The 17,663-nt window shown below is 41.1% G+C and overlaps 1 protein-coding gene across 6 annotated transcripts in view; it reads left to right on the forward strand.

Moving 5' to 3' along the window:
- Positions 1–17,663, forward strand: part of FLT1 (fms related receptor tyrosine kinase 1) — a 172,078-nt gene that overhangs the window by 17,761 nt on the left and 136,654 nt on the right. For 4 of the 6 annotated variants that reach the window (XM_082435508.1, XM_082435509.1, XM_082435512.1 and 1 more), the window contains exons 2-3: positions 9,098–9,194; positions 9,583–9,815. The exons of 1 other annotated variant lie outside the window; for it this stretch is intronic. In XM_082435508.1, the coding sequence (XP_082291634.1) occupies positions 9,098–9,194; positions 9,583–9,815 (330 nt within the window). Of the gene's footprint in view, positions 1–9,097; positions 9,195–9,582; positions 9,816–17,663 lie in introns of those variants that run through there. One more of the 6 variants, XM_082435511.1, reaches the window with a different exon arrangement.

Raw genomic sequence — 17,663 nt, forward strand, 5'->3', positions numbered from 1 at the left:
TGTAATCCTAAACAATTCAGAGGATAGAAGGTTAATATTAAGGCAGTTCAAACATTTTATTAATACGACTACTATGCCTGATGATGCAACTTGCTCCAAATGCTAGGATGCAGCAATTGATGAAAGATGAACAACAGCAGAAAAACCCTGGTTGCTTCCAGTAAACCGAGTGTTTGTATATTGCATGTGTGTTTATTGCATCTCTGCGGAGTGTTCTTTTTTTTCAGGTGTTTATAACCTGAAAGTTGATATATTCTGGCCTGAAATAACTTGTAAATCAACGTGAATGATAGCATAGCACTGCTGGTGATTATAAGCCCTTCCGTGTGAGGTGTCATCAGGTCCAGTTTCCCCACAGTCCTCTGAACAGTAACATTGGATAAGAACAGAGGATGGTAGGGTGTCTGCTTCACATGTAGTGCGTTTCCTGCTACTGGTAGAGAAACAGCCGTGCCGAGCCCTCCCTAATACCCACAACCTTCCTCTTGGCGTTTTTAGGGTATAAAGAGCACTGGTTCTGTCCATCTCCTTTTGTGTAAGCAGAGGAAAGCCTACCATCTTCTCTACTGAATGCTTTGTGAGCTATGTCTCGTGCCCTGTCAACCGGATCTTGACCCTTGCTCCAAGCCGCTCAGATAACTCCCATGACATCGTATGGTAAATTGAAATGACATCTTGTTAGACAGTTCTATGGAGGTGGCTTGTGAACTCATTCAGTAAAAGGACATCGGTGTGGGAGTAGAGCATTTGGGGGGTAAAAAGGTAACTCCTCGGTCGGCAGGAGATTTCTCACTGACCAACCTTAATTAACTCTGATGTCACATGAAAAGGAGCTGTTCCTGGGTACAGGTCACTTGGAGGGTAGGCTCCTGATGGTAGCCGGTGACAGGCCCGATGATAAATGAACGTGCCCTGTTAAACCATGACCCTCCGAGAAGCCAGTGTCAAGGAAAAAGCTCAGAGAGGTACCCTGAAGACGTGCCCCTCGTAAACGTTGACAGTAGGAATGCCGATGTCAGTAGAGGACTTTTCTCTTGGTAAACATCTTAAACCACCCAGATTTTTTTTCTTTTCAATAACCTTTATAGAGTTTAAGGAAAAATGAGTGAAGTCCATCACCCATTTATGGATGGAACCAAGACCATGGTCACTTCAGGGGCTAATACCATGGTGTCCTCTGTGCGCTGCACTGGAAAGCTGTTGGTGGATTTTGTTGACTGACAAAGTGTGAATTGTAAGCTTTAAAACAAGAAAATTATTCAAGTAAACATATGTTTAGGGCTGTGCCAACTGTCACTGCTGAAATTAAACAATTTTTCCCTTGTTTTTTTACACCTGAATTCAAGACATAAATGCTATATAAATGACTTTTAAATTTTCTCTTAAGGCATGGAGATCAGGTGCTTCATAGTTTGGATCTGATGATTTGGGGATTACTTGGGATAGCAGAAGCTCTGAAGCAAGAAACCAGTGAATTCTTTTTTGTGGGTCCCTTTGATAACAAAAAGCTGAGAAAGAAAATAGCAAGTCTCTGGGATTAGCAACTTGCTACAAATTAGGTGTATTACTGCTGGAAGCAGCTACCTTACCATTCCGTCCTTTGTGGACCCGGGACCAAGAGCACAGTAATCTAAAATATCCTACATCTGTCCATCTAAAAGTCACAATCTTATCTCCACAAGAGATTAGTCAGCAGTGAGTCAGAGCTTCATGCTGTTGCCGAGTACATGTCAGTTTCTGAGTCCAAGTGTGGAACGAGGTTTCCCTGTGCCTGAGAGAATGTACATGCCCCCTCTCATTTCTAAACCCACCTTCCACCACTCCTAAAACAATCTTCCCAGGGAGGAAAGCATGTTCCCTGTAGGCAGCAACGTACGTGTGCATGTCTTTACGTAAACATCCTTTCATTTCTCTAGATCCTTCCTTGATTTAAGGCCAGTTGTTCTGGGAGGAAAATAACATTTAAAAAACTCATGTCGCCTCTCATTGTGGGACTTGCTTGAGTTATGCTGCTGTCATACAAACTCCCATGGCTTTCCCACCTTTGATTTAGTCTGCTGGTAGACGGAACAGGAGCTCTCTGGTCTTTCCCCATCATGCTAGAAGTGAGAGAAAAATGTACGTTATAATGTCTTCCAGTAGAGTGTGGTGCCTGTACCCTGGGTTGGTGGTGTAATCTTCATTTAAGAGTCATTCTAACCGAACTGTGTTCAGTTATAATGGACCCTTCATATTATCTGACAAATACTTTAATAGAGGCACGACACAGAAGTTAAGACCAAGAGTTAACTTCTTATTAAGTATTAGAGCCCTGTGGGTATTAGCACCTCAAACAAAAGTTTTGGAAGTTTCTGGAAATTTGGTTCATTTGCATTCTTAACCTTTTTCCCACCCTTGCCACCAACCAAAAAGATTCCATGAGGTTTAGTCTATGAGACTTAAGCTTTTAATAAGCTACGTCTTGAGGAAAGAAAGTCTTCTTTTATTATGAATTATGTTTAATTAACCTCACACAACCTTGGTAAAGACTCGGGGTCTTAACATCAAATTTTAGAAACATGATACTTGGGGATTTATATTTAGATAAAGAGGTCATTTATCATGTAGGATTATGTACTATTGAAAACGTGGTATGTGAAATCAAACACAGATGCCTCTCATTTGAAAGAGACCTAATATACAAAGCTTTGCATTAAAACCAAATCCATTAGAAATCAATAATTTTAATATTAAAGGAAATACCATAGATTTCTTCCAAGAGCTCTAGCAACATAATTTTTGCCGTGACTCAATTTGTTAAAATTCCAATTTAAATAGGTAAAATTCAAACTATGCAATTGGAAGTGATTTTAAATTAACATTAAATTTAAAAGATTGCAATTTGGGGGAACAGTGAGTTTTTTGCAATATGTTTGTAAATCTTCTAATACATAAATAATGATGTTATTGAACATGAAGTAAAAATTCTCTCTCTAAAATCAGCCTTCTAAAGCTTTAAGCTGGAGAAACAATAGTATAAAAATCTAACACTGCTGAGGTTGTATGTAGCGACAAAGTTCAAAATAGCTCAATATGCAACTTAACTCTGATTATTTTAGTCATAAGTTTTGTTTTTAAAACAGCTTTATTGAGATAAAATTCACATACCACGAAACTCACCATTTTAAATTATAAGTCAGTGAGTTTTAGTATGTTCACAAGAGTTGTGCAACCATCATCACTATCTAATATTAGAACATTTTCACCCCCAAAAGAAACTCCTGTTGTTACTCACTCCTGTTCCTTTCTCCCCCAAGCCCCTGCCAACCACTACTCTTATTTTCTGTCTTATGGATTTGCCTATTCTGGACATGTCATATAAATGGAATCATACAACATGTGGCCTTTTGTGACTGGCTTCTTTTTGGTTTTTAAACAAGAGAATATTATTTTCTCACGGAAGCTGGAAGTTCTGGAAGCTGGAAGTCTAAGCTCAAGGTGTCATCAGTTTTGGTTTCTCCTGAGGCCTCTCTCCATGGCTTGTAGACAGCTGTCTCCTCTCTGTGTTCCTACATGGCCTTACCTCTGTGTGCACCAGCACAGTGTCTTCCAGGGTCATCTATGTTGTAGCATATATCCATACGTCATTTCTTTTTATTGCCAAATAATATTCCGTTGTATGGATCGACTACATTTGTTCATCCACCCATCATTTGGGTGGTTTCCACTTTTTGGCTATCACAAATCATGCCACTACAGACATTTGTGTACAAGTTTTTATTTGGACATATGTTTTTGGTTCTCTTGGGTAGATACCTAGGAGTGGAATTGCTGAGCCATCTGTTTAACTCTGTGTTCAACCATTTGAAGGACTGCAATCTGTTTTCCAAAGCAACTGGGCCATTTTACAATACTACCAGCAACATATGAGGGCTCCTGTTTCTTCACATCCTCATCAGCACTTGTTCTTGTCTTTTTTATTGAAGCCATCCTAGTGGGTGTGAAGTTGGTATCTCACTGTGGTTTTGATTTGCATCTTCCTGACGGCTAATGATGTCCAACATCTTTTCATGTGCTTGCTGGCCATTTATATTTCTTCTTTGGGAAAATGTCTATTCAGATACTTTGTCAATTTTTTAAATGGGTTATTTGTTCTTCCAGTAGTTGGAAGTATTTTAAAATGTGATTTCTAACTTGTACATTGTCGTTAATCACTGCGGATTTCAGAATCGCTGACTTTTTAGGCCAGAAGGAATTGTAAAAATCTAAGTCCAGCCTCCTCTGTTGGCAGATGAAGAATCTGAGGCTTAAGGTGACTTGCTCATGGCCACAACAGAGCTAGTTAGTAGCAGAGCTGGGGAGATTCATGATTCCCAATCAAAAATGGAAAAACATAGCTGTTTCGTGATTCCTGTTTGAATAAGGCCCCTTTCTTACAGAGAACAGCCCTTTGATTTCAATATAGTAGGGGTGAGGGGGTGTCATCTAGAAGGAAGAGGAGCTAATGGCCTTGTCTTGAAGTTACATTTAACAGGTCAGAACACTATTATTATTCAGATCAATAAAAAAGGCAGTTTTCTAAAGATAACTTTTAGTCAAACTTTATATAAGAGCTTGCTCTCAGTCTTAAAAGTGGTGGGCAAGGCTGTCTGGTTCATTATGACCTATGGTGGGTGTTCTGTCTCTTAGTGTCCATCATGGTAGCTTTGAAGAGGTTTGAAGAAAGAACCTCAATCATTTGGGCTTTGATTTGGTTGCAAAATAAAGTCTTTTTTATTTACTTGGAATTTTACACACGCTTCCCATTGAGGTCACAGAAAGCATTCCATTTTGCCCAATGAAGTACAGGTGGGAAATGTAACATCTTAGAACAGTCTGTGCCTGGGCTTCCTCCCAGAGCTTCATCATGTGGGGAAAGAAGGGGTGTTTGTTTAAGAGCCATAAAGCTCTGTTCGCTTTCTACCTACCCAATAATACAGAACAGACAAACAACGAGGGAAAATATTCGGACAAGGACAGTACAAAGTGTCAGTGTTCACATAACTTCACGTACACATATTGGCTTTTTAATGCTATTAGCCCACTGTGCTTGACCTTGATAGTTTTTCCTAATAAAGAAGCATGTGATAAAGCCCATTTTCAGTCTACACTTAGTTTGTTTTTGTTTTTTTTTTTGGATTCTACATGTAAGTGAGATGATACCGTGTTTGTCTTTCTCTGACTTATTTCACTTAGCAAAATGTCGTCAAGGTCCATCCATGTTGACGCAAATGGCAAGATTTCATTCTTTTTTATGGCTGAATAGTATCCCATTGTGTATATATACCACATCTTTATTCATCCATTGATGGACACTTAGTCTTGACTACTGTAAATAATGCTGCAGTGAACATGTGAATGCATATCTTTTCGAGTAAGTGTTTTCGTTTCCTTCAGATAAATACCTAGAAGTGGAATTGCTGGATCATGTGATAGTTCTATTTGTAACTTTTTGAGAAATATCCATTCTGTTTTCTGTAGTGGCTGCACCAATTTACATTCCCACCAACAGTACACAAGGGTTCCTTTTTTTCCACACCCTCCGCAATTCTTGTTAATTTCTTGTCTTTTTGCTAATAGTCATTCTGTGTGTGAGGTGATATCTCATTGTGGTTTTGATTTGCATTTCCCTGATGATTAATGATGTTGAGTATCTTTTCATGTACCTGTTGACAGTCTGTCTTTGGGGAAAATGTCTGTTCAGATCCTCTGCCCGTTTTTAAAATTGGATGGTTTGGTTTTGTCCTATTGAGTTGTAGGTGGGTTTTTTAAATATATATTTTGAATATTAACCCCTTATCAGACATATGATTTGCAAATATTTTCTCCCGTTGAGTAGACTGCCTTTTCATGTTGATTGCATTGAGTTTTTTGTTTGGTTTTATTTAAATAGTAATTTTCCTGGTATAAGGAGATCTCTTTGACCCCCGTGATTCTATTGTAGTTGACTTTGATGAAAACAATAGTTCATGGACCACCTAGTTTCCTGAGGGGACAATGATTCTTTTAAACGAAACTTCTAGGCTACGATGGCAAACAGTGGAAAGTTCTGATCCCCATCTGAGCTTCACAATGGGGGATCATTGTTAAGTTGTAGCACCCCACCCTTCGAAATGAAGTATCCTGTGGCTTTATTTCTAAGTGGACAATGTGACTCTGAGCTACTCATGAGTCGAGCAAACAGAGTTGTTCACGGTGGGAAGAAGATATCGGATCTTGGATGTATGCATATTCACGTCCTTACACGTCACCACCGAGATGGAGAAAGTATCTGACATGCAGGAGACACTCAAAAAGTGTTAAATATTCATTACGCAAGTGGGTGTATGGGCATTAAACTGCTTCAAAGAAGTGTTTCAAGGCCTAATGACATTTCAGAGCAGTTGAGGAATAAATATCTCACTTTCCTTTTTCTTTATTAGTTTTCCTGTTAAACTGTAGTCTTGGTACTTCCGTTCATCTTTATGAGATTCTAGTTTCCTCTTAACTGAAGGATGTGATGTGCCAAAGTGTCCACTTACTTCGAAATGCTGTTTCCTGATACCTCTCCTTTCCTTTCTTTCAATCAACTACTTTTACCTAGCTTCCTTGTTCCTAGGGCAAAATTCATGATGTCTGCGGAGACAAATTCTATAGCAAAATATTTTTCTCAATATTTATCCCCCTAAGCTTTCCAATAATCCTATTTTTCTCTCAGTGTCTTATTTAACCACTCAGTTAGGTGGTTTTCTTTTGGTTGGAGGCTGGAGTGGGGACTGCAGAGAGGGATGTGCAGTTGGCATATTTTTTGAGGGATCTTCTCTACATGACACATCTCTTTCTGCTGGCATTTGGGTGGTTTTTTCAAGGTTTAAGATCCTCTCTGACAAGGGTCAGGAGTACTGGTGTTCTAGGGCACTGACAGAGAAAGATTCACACAATTTGGAAACCAAAATGGCAACAATAAAAGGGAAAAAAGTAGGAATCACCTCATACCAGGGAAGGAAGGCATCTTCCCCTTGGCCTCTCCTGGATGGGAAAACTCATTATGTGCACACAAACCACAGAGATACCTGCAAGTATTGCCAGAATTTTCCACAGGAAGCTTGGGGTGGACCTTTTCCAACCCACGAACAATTGCTCAGTTAAATCCCTGGAGTTCCATGCCACAAAGAAGGGCAGAAGCTATTCCGGCCTGGACATTTTTCAGGGCAGGCATTTATTAATTGCTGGCTGTGGCTTTTGAAAGACGTAGTGTTCTCCTGGATCACTGATTTTGAGCTACCCTGTTACTTCAGAAAGCTCATAAACATGAGGAAAGTACAAAATTCTTCTTTAGGTACCTGAATGGGTCGACTTGTTCTGTGAGGTTATTTGATAGACCAAGGGGAGCTCGATGAAACGGTCATTCGAATTTAAATTTAGTTAATATTGAGCCATTTGCTCCAACCATAATTTGATACCAGGGCCTATTGTATACAAAAGTGACTTTCAGAATATTAATATCATCAGCAACACCAGCAAAGAAGATAATGTTCATCTAACATCTTTGCAGTTACATACCCAGCAAAATGTTCTCTGATGGGAGCGGGGGAGGGGAGTGATTCTGCTAGGTGTCGGTGACAGGGGCATCTATCTGCCACGTGCCAGGTGGCGTGCCCGCCACCCAGACAGCAGAGCACCAAGTCCCCATGCTGTGCCTGTGGACTTTCTGGTTCACACGTGAGGATGCCGAGGGGCAGCTCGTTCAGTAATGCCGAGGCATGCCGGCAGCAAGTGGAGAGATTAAGCTTCTAGGGCAGATCTTTCACTGAGTCTAGTTTTCTTTGCGATGTTAGGACCTGAGAGGAACACTAGGGAGCATCGCTAGACTTCCCCGTGGAGTCTGACACACGCAGGTCTGTGGTCTAAGATCCCAATCTTCTGCTTTGGATTCCACTTCGGAAACGTATTTTTTATGTAGAAAATATTCCCTAAGATCGGCTCTGCATACATAACTTCCCTCCTTCCAAGAATATCTTTTCTCCCTCCTGCTGACCCTTACCCCTGCTAATCCTGAGCCCCATCTCCCGCTTTTACCAGGAGGAGGGGGGAGAGCAGGGGACGAGGGGAGAGCTCCTGATCAGAGACCTCTTCTGCTAAGTCGAGAGCTTCAGTGGAGACTCAACCTCTACCGCACCAATGGCTCAAAGAATTGTGGGTCTGGGGATGTCAGAAATGGACAGAGAACCAAAGTCATGCAGTCCAGTCTCCCGTCTTACAGATAAGAGAACTGAGATCGGGAGAAGGTGACCTGGCCAGGGTCTCATAGCTGTTCCCCGGGATGGATACTGTGTTGTATGGAGATACTGTGTTGTGAGGAGATGCTGTGTCTTGAGGAGATATTGTGTCATATGGAGATGTGTTGATTTTAGCCACTTTTGCATAGCTGATCTCATTGTCTCACAACGATCCCCATGAAATATACTTGTCAAATGTCACGTAGGAGCAGACAGTTCCCTCTTTTCTCTTCCATTATAGAAGGAAGTTGGAGATTATGTAAGACAAACCAAGTGGCTTCTAAAACTGATTTCGAGTCTATAATTAGTTTTCCAAATGAGGAAACCAGTTCAGAAAGAGAAATGACTCGCCCAGAATATCATGGCTCAACTAATGACTGAACTATGTCTAGAATCCAGGAAAAGTTCCATGCCTTGTATTCAGAAAAAGATCAGACGGGCCTGTATAACCAGATGACCTATGTTGGTAGTTCAGTATTAGAAATATATTTTGGATGACATTGACATTTAATCCTGAGAGTTTTTAATAAGTTACCATATACTTTAATATGGTTGCACTTTGAATCATGATTGAATTTATTAATGTTCTAAATTAATGGGCTTTTGAATATTATTTAGATGATTTGGCATAGTAGGATATACAGTATTCATGAGCAAGAAGTCTTGGAATAGAAAAAATTTGTGAATTAATATCAGATGTACTTTTTTGTCTATGCAAGTAAGTTAAAGATGAAAAGTTACCTTTTGTGGAAAGATACACCTTTTAAAAAAAGACGAGAGGGCAATTTGCAAATAACACATTTCAAAAACTTTTTTTCCAGGATGTAGTTCAGGTTCAAAATTAAAAGGTCCTGAGCTGAGTTTAAAAGGCACCCAGCACGTGATGCAAGCAGGCCAGACGCTGTATCTCAAATGCAGGTGAGTGACCGTGTTGGTTTGGGGACAGTCTGATTGCTCTTCTGTAGGCAGAACCACTCCCTAGGAGAGTAGAAAGGTGGCCCCCCAGAGGAGACAGGTAGACGTCAGCGGTCTTTCATCATCTGCCAAGTGCAAACCTCATGCATCCAGCTTCCCCTGGAGGGTGGTACATTCATCCATGGGATCGGAGGGAATTACTCACTCACGGGGAATCAGGGGAAGGGATGTCCCGAACATTTTGAGTTGTTTAAAAGCTTTTCTAAATGTGTTACTTTTCTGTAAAGAAAGTTGACTGTACTTAAGAAAAGACCTCAGGATAGAAATGACAGCTTCAGAACTGGCCCCAGCCATGACTGACTGTGTTTTGTTTTCTTATCTGTGATTGCAGAGGGGAAGGGGCCCATTCATGGTCTTTGCCTGCAACAGTGAGTAAGGAAAGCCAAAGCCGTAGGCTGAGCATAACTAAATCTGCCTGTGGGAGGAGTGGCAAGCAGTTCTGCAGTACTTTGACTTTGAACGCGGCTCAGGCAAACCACACCGGCTTCTACAGCTGCAAATATCTCTCTACACCTGCTTCCAAGAAAAAGAAAGCAGAATCTACAATCTACATATTTATTAATGGTAAGACTTCCATTTTCTACGTTCTCTTTGCTATAACTTTGCAGTGGGTCATAAATCCACCTGATCCATTGGAAAGGGAGCTTTCCTAGTGACTGTGAAAGAAGTGGGCCAGGAAAGAGAGCCTACCCTAGCTGTCGAAACTTGTGGAGTGCGTTTTAATGTATTTCCTGAGTGTCAGTTTCAACCAGAATTTTCAAGGACCAGTCAGTCAATTGCATGCTCCCTAAAGGGAGAGACTCTTGTCTATTTTGTTCACCGCTGTATCCATGGCACCTAGAATACTGTCTGGCACATTGTGGGATGAAAACATGAATGGCAAGCTTTTAGTTCTATTTCTTAATTATTGAGAAGCCCAAAATACAATACAAGATTTTTGTCCTTTAACACAACTGCATTCTCTGATAGGTTGAAATTGTCAAATACTGTTCTATACTAAATTCATAGGTGTAATGTTGCTAATGTCACTTGAAGGTTACCAAATTAATTCCAGTTAATGATGCTGTATTATTTCATGTTCACGAGGGGAGTATTATAAACATATAAGACCAGGCACATGCCATTGCATAGTGAAAAGGGCGAAAGACAAAAAATGAATCATGTTCTGGTTATGATTTTTATAGTATAATTTTTTTAGTTTTTCCTTCCTTAGAGAATGAAGAAATGAAATAATATTCAGAGGGAAGAAATATAAAATCCTTAAAGAAACATAAAGTGGCAGTAGAAATGGATCCCTGGAAAGAATAATAAGGAAGATGACTTGTCACTTTGTTCTTCCTTGTTTCGTTCCAGCCAATTTCCAAAACTTACCCAAGACTCTAGCCTTAGAGCTAGAGCTCTAACACATAGAGCAAGATTAGTAGGCACCTCAGGCACAAACTCAAGTTAAAAAAACAAAACAAGCAACCATCAGCGTCAATAGCCTAAACACACATCCTGGGTCTTCCTTCCGGCGAGTTAAAGAACTGGGTCTTTGCATTGAAGGCAGCACCGTAGACTTACATTTTGGTGGGAATCTTTTTTGAAATAAGGCAACTAGACAGTGTTTTACCTGAGCATAATATGTAATTTTCCAGATTCAGGGTTAGTCTCAGAGACAGTAGAACAGTAGTGTGATATTGGCAGTAACATATTAGCTCGTATCAGCCTGCTTTGACTGAGCCACTTTTCTATCCAGCTCCGCCAAACTCCTGTTTGTACATTTTGCACTTTTCCGGGGGGAGGGGGTGGGGTGGGCAGAGAACTGGGGGAGGCAACAACTTCCTAGCTGATCGCCATCATAGGAATGCAACCAGCCCACTTAAAAATAAGAGGAGGAAGGAGGCCAGGGATCTTGGCTTGGAGAAGGCAGAGCTGCCTTCTCCAAGAGGGAAGAGAGGGCGGGGTCGGGGGGAACAGGATTAAAGGGAGAGACACAGACACAACGTGTGCCGGTGGCGATGGAAAAAGTCACGTGCTCAGACATCTGTTCTCTTTTTCTAGCTCCACATAGTAGGTTATGTTCTTTCTGGCTCTTGTGGAGGAAAGAAAATGCTTTTATTCCTGTCTCTCTAGGGGAAATGGGGGGGGGGAATTCATTTATACTAAAATTCTTATAAAACTTTCTCCTATGGGTTTATTGGTCTGACCTTCCGAATCAAACACTTAAATGAGTAAAAGAAGACCATTTCTCTTTTTTTCCCTAAGAAATAACATTCGGTTATTTTCATCTTTCGCTCCTGCATTACTCAGTAGGCCTCATGGGTTATGGAGCCAGTAGGTAGGTGTGCAGAACCTGTCAACTTCAACCCCCTTTGAAAACAGAAGAGAAACTTAGCTATTTAGAATTATCTCCACTTCCGCTATACAATAGAGCAGATCTGGCAGGTAACGATCACTTTGGGTGTCAAATCAATAGTCATTCTAAGCCCTGTGAGGGCAAGGTCCATGTCTGCCTTAATTACTTTTACCTGCAAAGTGCCTCCCGGGTACAGTGCCTGGCTCATAGCAAGAATTCAGTAATATTTGTCAAATGAATACACGAAGCGATTAACAGGGCTGTGTGGAATAATCTGTTGAAATTGACACTGAGGATGAATTTCAGGCCAAGTAGGAAAGAGCGGCATCACTAATTATCGCTGTCTGGTATGAGGCTGTGGGGGGTGAGTACTGGCCGCAGCGTCACGTATGTTTCATGTCTACTCTCTGGTAGTAGCCCACAAGCATTAGCATAAAGGTACAAGTCCTAGTATCTCAAAATTCTTGCACAATTTGGTTGGGTAGAAGGAAATTCTCTATTTCAAAGACTGTGTTCTTGGACAGGGAAGGATATCAAAATGCACTGATTGTGTTTCATAGGGCATTATTATTGGAATACTGTGAATATTATATGCGTTCATTGGGAAAATCTTTATGAGACGTGACTTTTAGATAGCACTAATAACAAAAGATATTTGAATCAATAATAGGGAGCATAAGAGAGCACCTGAATCTTCTTTGTTTGTTAATTAATTTGGTTAGCAGATATTTAGGGAACACTTGCTAGGTGCCTGTAACTGTACTGCTCTGAATAGTAACACGGATTTTGTTGTCTATTTCCCGGTAGAGTGATATTGGTCTCATAATCACACTTTACTAAAATCCAAGTTAGCTATGATATAATTCATTAAGCAGCTGTAACTTTTCCAAGTATCCTAACATTTTATGCATTTCCTATTTTCATTCTTTTATTAATTTTGTGTCTGAGAAGATTTGGTCTCAGGCTGCCATTATTATTGAATATTTACAACATTACAGGTTTAATTTTATTCAGGGGCACAAAACTGGTCTGGTCTCTTGTGACTCAGGATTGTGTCTGGGACTAATAACTCCAACCAGTTCCTAATACACAGCTCTGACTACTTACTAGATGTCAACTGGTTATCGCTTATTTATTATTGTTGAATGTTTACTTTAGAACATGTTATTGTTTGGACGATTTCTGCCCCTGGTAAGCATCTGCAGATGTGTTGGCGTTTCATTTTGGTTTTCTATAATGATGAGAAACACTAAGACACCTCTTTTGAAAAGGCATAGATTTGTAGTCTGATAGGGTTCTGAGAAAAAGAATCAGGGCTGTATAGCTTTGTCTGCATGATACCAAACCGTGCATGTGGATTATAAGCAAACTATTATTTAGATGGTTCCCACCTGAGCACTGATTTGGACATAACATCTGATATGTGTTTGTAATGTACAGAAAAATCAATATCATCACTTTATCATTACAGCTTGTAGGAATCTACCAAACCTCTGACATAATGCATTAATTTCAATTTATTTACTCAAGTAAATCAATGAATTATCAATTTAATTACTCAAGTAACTACATTTAACTACTTTAAAAACCAAAACATAAAACAGAAGCAATATCGTAACAAATTCAATAAAGACTTTAAAAATGGTCCACATCGGGGCTTCCCTGGTGGCGCAGTGGTTGAGAATCTGCCTGCCAATGCAGGGGACACGGGTTCGAGCCCTGGTCTGGGAAGATCCCACATGCCACGGAGCGACTAGGCCCGTGAGCCACAATTGCTGAGCCTGCGCGTCTGGAGCCTGTGCTCCGCAACGGGAGAGGCCGCGATAGTGAGAGGCCCGCGCACCGCGATGAAGAGTGGCCCCCACTTGCCGCAACTAGAGAAAGCCCTCGCACAGTAAACGAAAACCCAACACAGCCATAAATAAATAAATAAATAATTCCCACTAAAAAAAAAAAAATTGTTTTAAAAAAAAAAAAAAAAAAAAAAAATGGTCCACATCAAAAAAAATTCTTGAAAAAAGATCAAGCCAAGGGTATATCAGGAGAGGAAGATGATTGTCTTAGAATCAGTGTAATTTAGTGAGACAAGGCTCTACTTGGCTATGGGACCTGGGATTTAACTTACTGGTAAATTTAAATTACTGGTAAGTTTAAATTTCCCTTAATATAATAATTCCTTACATTCATGGTTTCTTTTCATTTAAACAAATGGTTTTATTTACATTCTGCTGTTCGATTCTCACAACAATCCCGTGAAGCTTTCTTCTCTCCATTTTGCCGGCAAAGGGCCTAAAATCCACTTCACTTGAGGCTACATGGGGAGCGACGGAAAAGGGTTAGCAGCAGAGTAAGGTGGTCAGATTTTTCCCTTCAGATTCTCAGTGGCGGGAGGAGACCAGAGGGGGCAAGACTGAGGCAGGAACACCAGGTAGGGCTGCTGCCGAGGTCACCGTCGTCATAGCTGTGGGAAAGGACAGAAGGTGATGATTGGAGGGATTCAGTCCACCTTGGTGAGCTGGAGGGTCGTGGTGGAAGGGAGGAGGGAAAGTGACACTTGAGTTCTGTAGGGGCACCTGGGCAACTGGTCCCAGGTCCCATAGCCAAGTAGAGCCTTGTCTCACTAAATTACACTGATTCTAAGACAATCATCTTCCTCTCCTGATATACCCTTGGCTTGATCTTTTTTTTTTTTTTTAAAGAATTTTTTTTGATGTGGAACATTTTTAAAGTTTTATTGAATTTGTTACAATACTGCTTCTGTTTTTATGTTTTGGTTTTTTGGCCGCAAGGCATGTGGGATCTTAGTTCCCCAACCAGGGATCGAACCTGCACTCCCTGCATTGGAAGGCGAAGTCTTAACCACTGGACCTCCAGGAAATTCCCACCCTTGGCTTGATCTTGACAAATGGCTGTTGAATGAGAGTAACTGAAAAACGCTACATACATTTTTAAAAAATTGCTTTTGGGAAAATGAGTGGAATACCCCAGCAATTATAGCTACAAAATTCTGGGTCATAAGGAAAAACAAAAAGTACTCCTCGATGCTTTACTAATTACAAAACAAAAAGATGTTAGCTGAATGGTAATGCCAGGGCTACTTAGGTAGTGTTCATCTGCCTTGCAGAGAAAAAGGAACACATTTGCATTTCTTTTCTGACCTTTTGGTATAGACAAGAAATTGGCTCCAGATCGGCCTTTTCTAAGTCAGAGGATTTCATTGCAATTAGTATTTTAATATATGAGTTTTGCCTGTAAAGTAAGGAAACTAACCAGAAGAGATTTTAATGGCATCTCCAAAGTATTTAATACTTTGTCAGTGTCTCTAATTTAGTTAAGAAGACCTTGAACTTAGCCTGTTGAGTTCCCCACGCTTTGAAGTCAGCCTATACCCTTCCCCTCTCCAGGTCCAAGACTTTCAGGGCTCTTTAAGTATCATGTCTTCTCTTGAAGCATTATAATTGAAAAGGGAAAGAAAAATGGGAGTCTGCGCTGTGGTTGAGTGGATGTCTTCTAGTTCTTCCCTGTAAAAGAAACTCATCTCTTCTGCTTCTCTTTACTTGGTTGTTTTTCTCTCTACGCCTATTAAAGCAAACGGGTTGGAGCATTTTCACAACAGATTTTCCTTCCTTTGGTTCTCCTTTATGTATAAAATGAATGAGATTTGCATAGCAGCTTAATTTCAGGTAGAAAAATGATCAGACACACTGCGTATGTAATTGAAAAGTAGTAGAAATTCTAACAACCCAGATATCCTGGGAGAGAAAGATCACTGTGCCTTCACATAAACGTACTTAGTGGGAAAAAGCTGTGTGTGGCTAGGGGATCTCCAACAGGTAAAAATACTAAAGGTGCAGATATTCTGAGAAGGATTCAACATACTCGCTTGTTCAACACATCAGGTTTTCCTGAAGGGCTTTTACACAACTCTCTGAGATAAACCACTTTGGTATTATTTCTTCCGTTTTATGTATGAGAAAACAGCCGCTGTGACCTGCTCAAGACAGAGCGAATAAAATGACAAGCCAGGTTGAGGATCCAGGTCAGATCCCAAGGTCAAGGCTGTTTCCGCCATGCTACAGTTTCAGCTATCGACTTCAAACTATGAACCAACTGTTCATCTCTGAGAATGTAGATTATACAGTTATTACATTCTTTTAAATTTCAAATTCAATGTTCTTTTCTTTCTTCTGAGGAATGGTAGGTTACATTGGTTTCAGGATGTTTTTCTGAGTGATAGGCCTTACAGAAACAAATCCCCATCCCAGAGAGCTTTGTGTTGTTGCCTGATGGGGTCAGAACTTGTTTGGGCACACACTCTTTCACCGCTGCGTTCCAGCTCACGAGGCAAGGGAAAGAGACCTCATTCTGTTTACCAAGATGAGCAGGGCTCTTAAAAATCCCAACCATCAATGGGCTGTGAAATCAAATTAGTGGTCTGTCATCAGCATTTAAAAAAAATAAAGCAGGGGAACTCCCTGGCGGTCTAGTGGTTAGGACTCCGGGCTTTCACTGCCGGGGGCCTGCTTTGGATTCCTGTTTGGGGAACTAGGATCCCGCAAGCTGTGGGGCACCCGCCCCCCCCTCCCCCCAAAAAAGCAGAATAAAGTGGAAAATATCCAAGTATATTGCAAAAAGTAAGGATAAACATTCAGTGAAACTTTTTAAATAAAACTTTTGTTTCCATTTTATAAAATATGCAACATACATACATTATACTCACATATATGTAAAATACACATGAGTGTGTGTAGTGTTTAATGGGTCTGAAGTGAAATGTATTTCTTATTGTGGAACTCAGTACAATAAGTATAAAAGTTTCAGTCTTATTAAAGTGTAAACAGATAAACTTATTAAAATTTTAACAGGTTGAGACAGGTCATCTCTGTACTTTAAGAAAACAGCACCAATCGTAAGCACCATGGTGTTTTTTGCACGCCACTCCTGAAACAGGGGCCTGGCAGGAACGTGGTGTTGGAATAACCCTTCTCCTCGAGTTGATGTGGCTACAACCCGTCGTAAAATGTGTGGGTTTATGCAGTACAAACTCCTCCCATTCCTGAAATGGGGTTTCCCACAAATAGGTGTGACCCAGGATGTGCAGTCAGCAGGTGGCGTCTGTATGTGGACATGGGTCACACACCTGCCACCCTCAGGGCCCTCCCATTCTGTGCAAGGTACGAAGAGCAGAGTTGCGGCATCTTAGGGTTTTGGAGGCCCCTGGTTCCTTTCTAGGACCATGACTTCCAATAGATTTATGAGGATTTTAAAAAATACAGGTTGAACTTCTTAAAATAATAGCTATTGCCCAGAAGCGGGTCTTTCCAGGGAGTGAAGAGGACGCGTCTGATAGTCCTTACTGAGCCCCGCGGTAGCACTTACTGCGGTTGTGTGGACCGTTCTGCTCCGACGCCACCTCCACCGGCCTCCTGCCCGGGTCCAGTGCGCCGCGGGGCGCAGGAATGTGGGGAAGCACTGCTTCGCTGGGTGATGGCTGAGCAGTGGTCGCCTGTTCCCCAGTTTGCCACCGCGTGTGGCAAGTCCAATCAGCACGGCCATGAAACAAGCAGGGACGTTGAGGAGAAGCGTAGCGATCTGCAGATGTACTCAGAGTCTCCCCATCTGCACTTTTTCCCGGGTGGGGGTAACAGTTCTAAGGTGGGGATGCACGAAGGGTGTCAGACCCCCAGCCCAAAGTGAGAGGAGGTCTCCGAGCTTTCAGTTGCATCACTGGCTGCCTCGTCAACACGCCGCCTTCCGTGCAGGTCAGAACCATGATGGGGAGAGAGAGAGAGGCTGAACAGATTTTCAGAGCCTCTGACACATTTTCAGTGGCACCATTGTCGTATTTTTGTGGGAGAAACTTTCAAGAGAAACGATTTTTTTCCATTCATCAAAACTCTCCTCTGAGGAAAAGCAGGCTAAAACAGTTGACATTTTGTAGGAGGAAAACAAACAAAACAAAACAAAGAAACCAACTTAAAAAAAAGAAAGACCACTTAGCCATAGTTTGGCCAAGTTCTTTAGGTCTGGATTTCTTAGCAAATTTATGATATTATCTGTTATTGCTTGGTTAC

The sequence above is a fragment of the Balaenoptera physalus genome, assembly GCF_965194825.1.
Source record: "Balaenoptera physalus genome assembly, chromosome: 18".
NCBI lineage: Eukaryota > Metazoa > Chordata > Mammalia > Artiodactyla > Balaenopteridae > Balaenoptera > Balaenoptera physalus.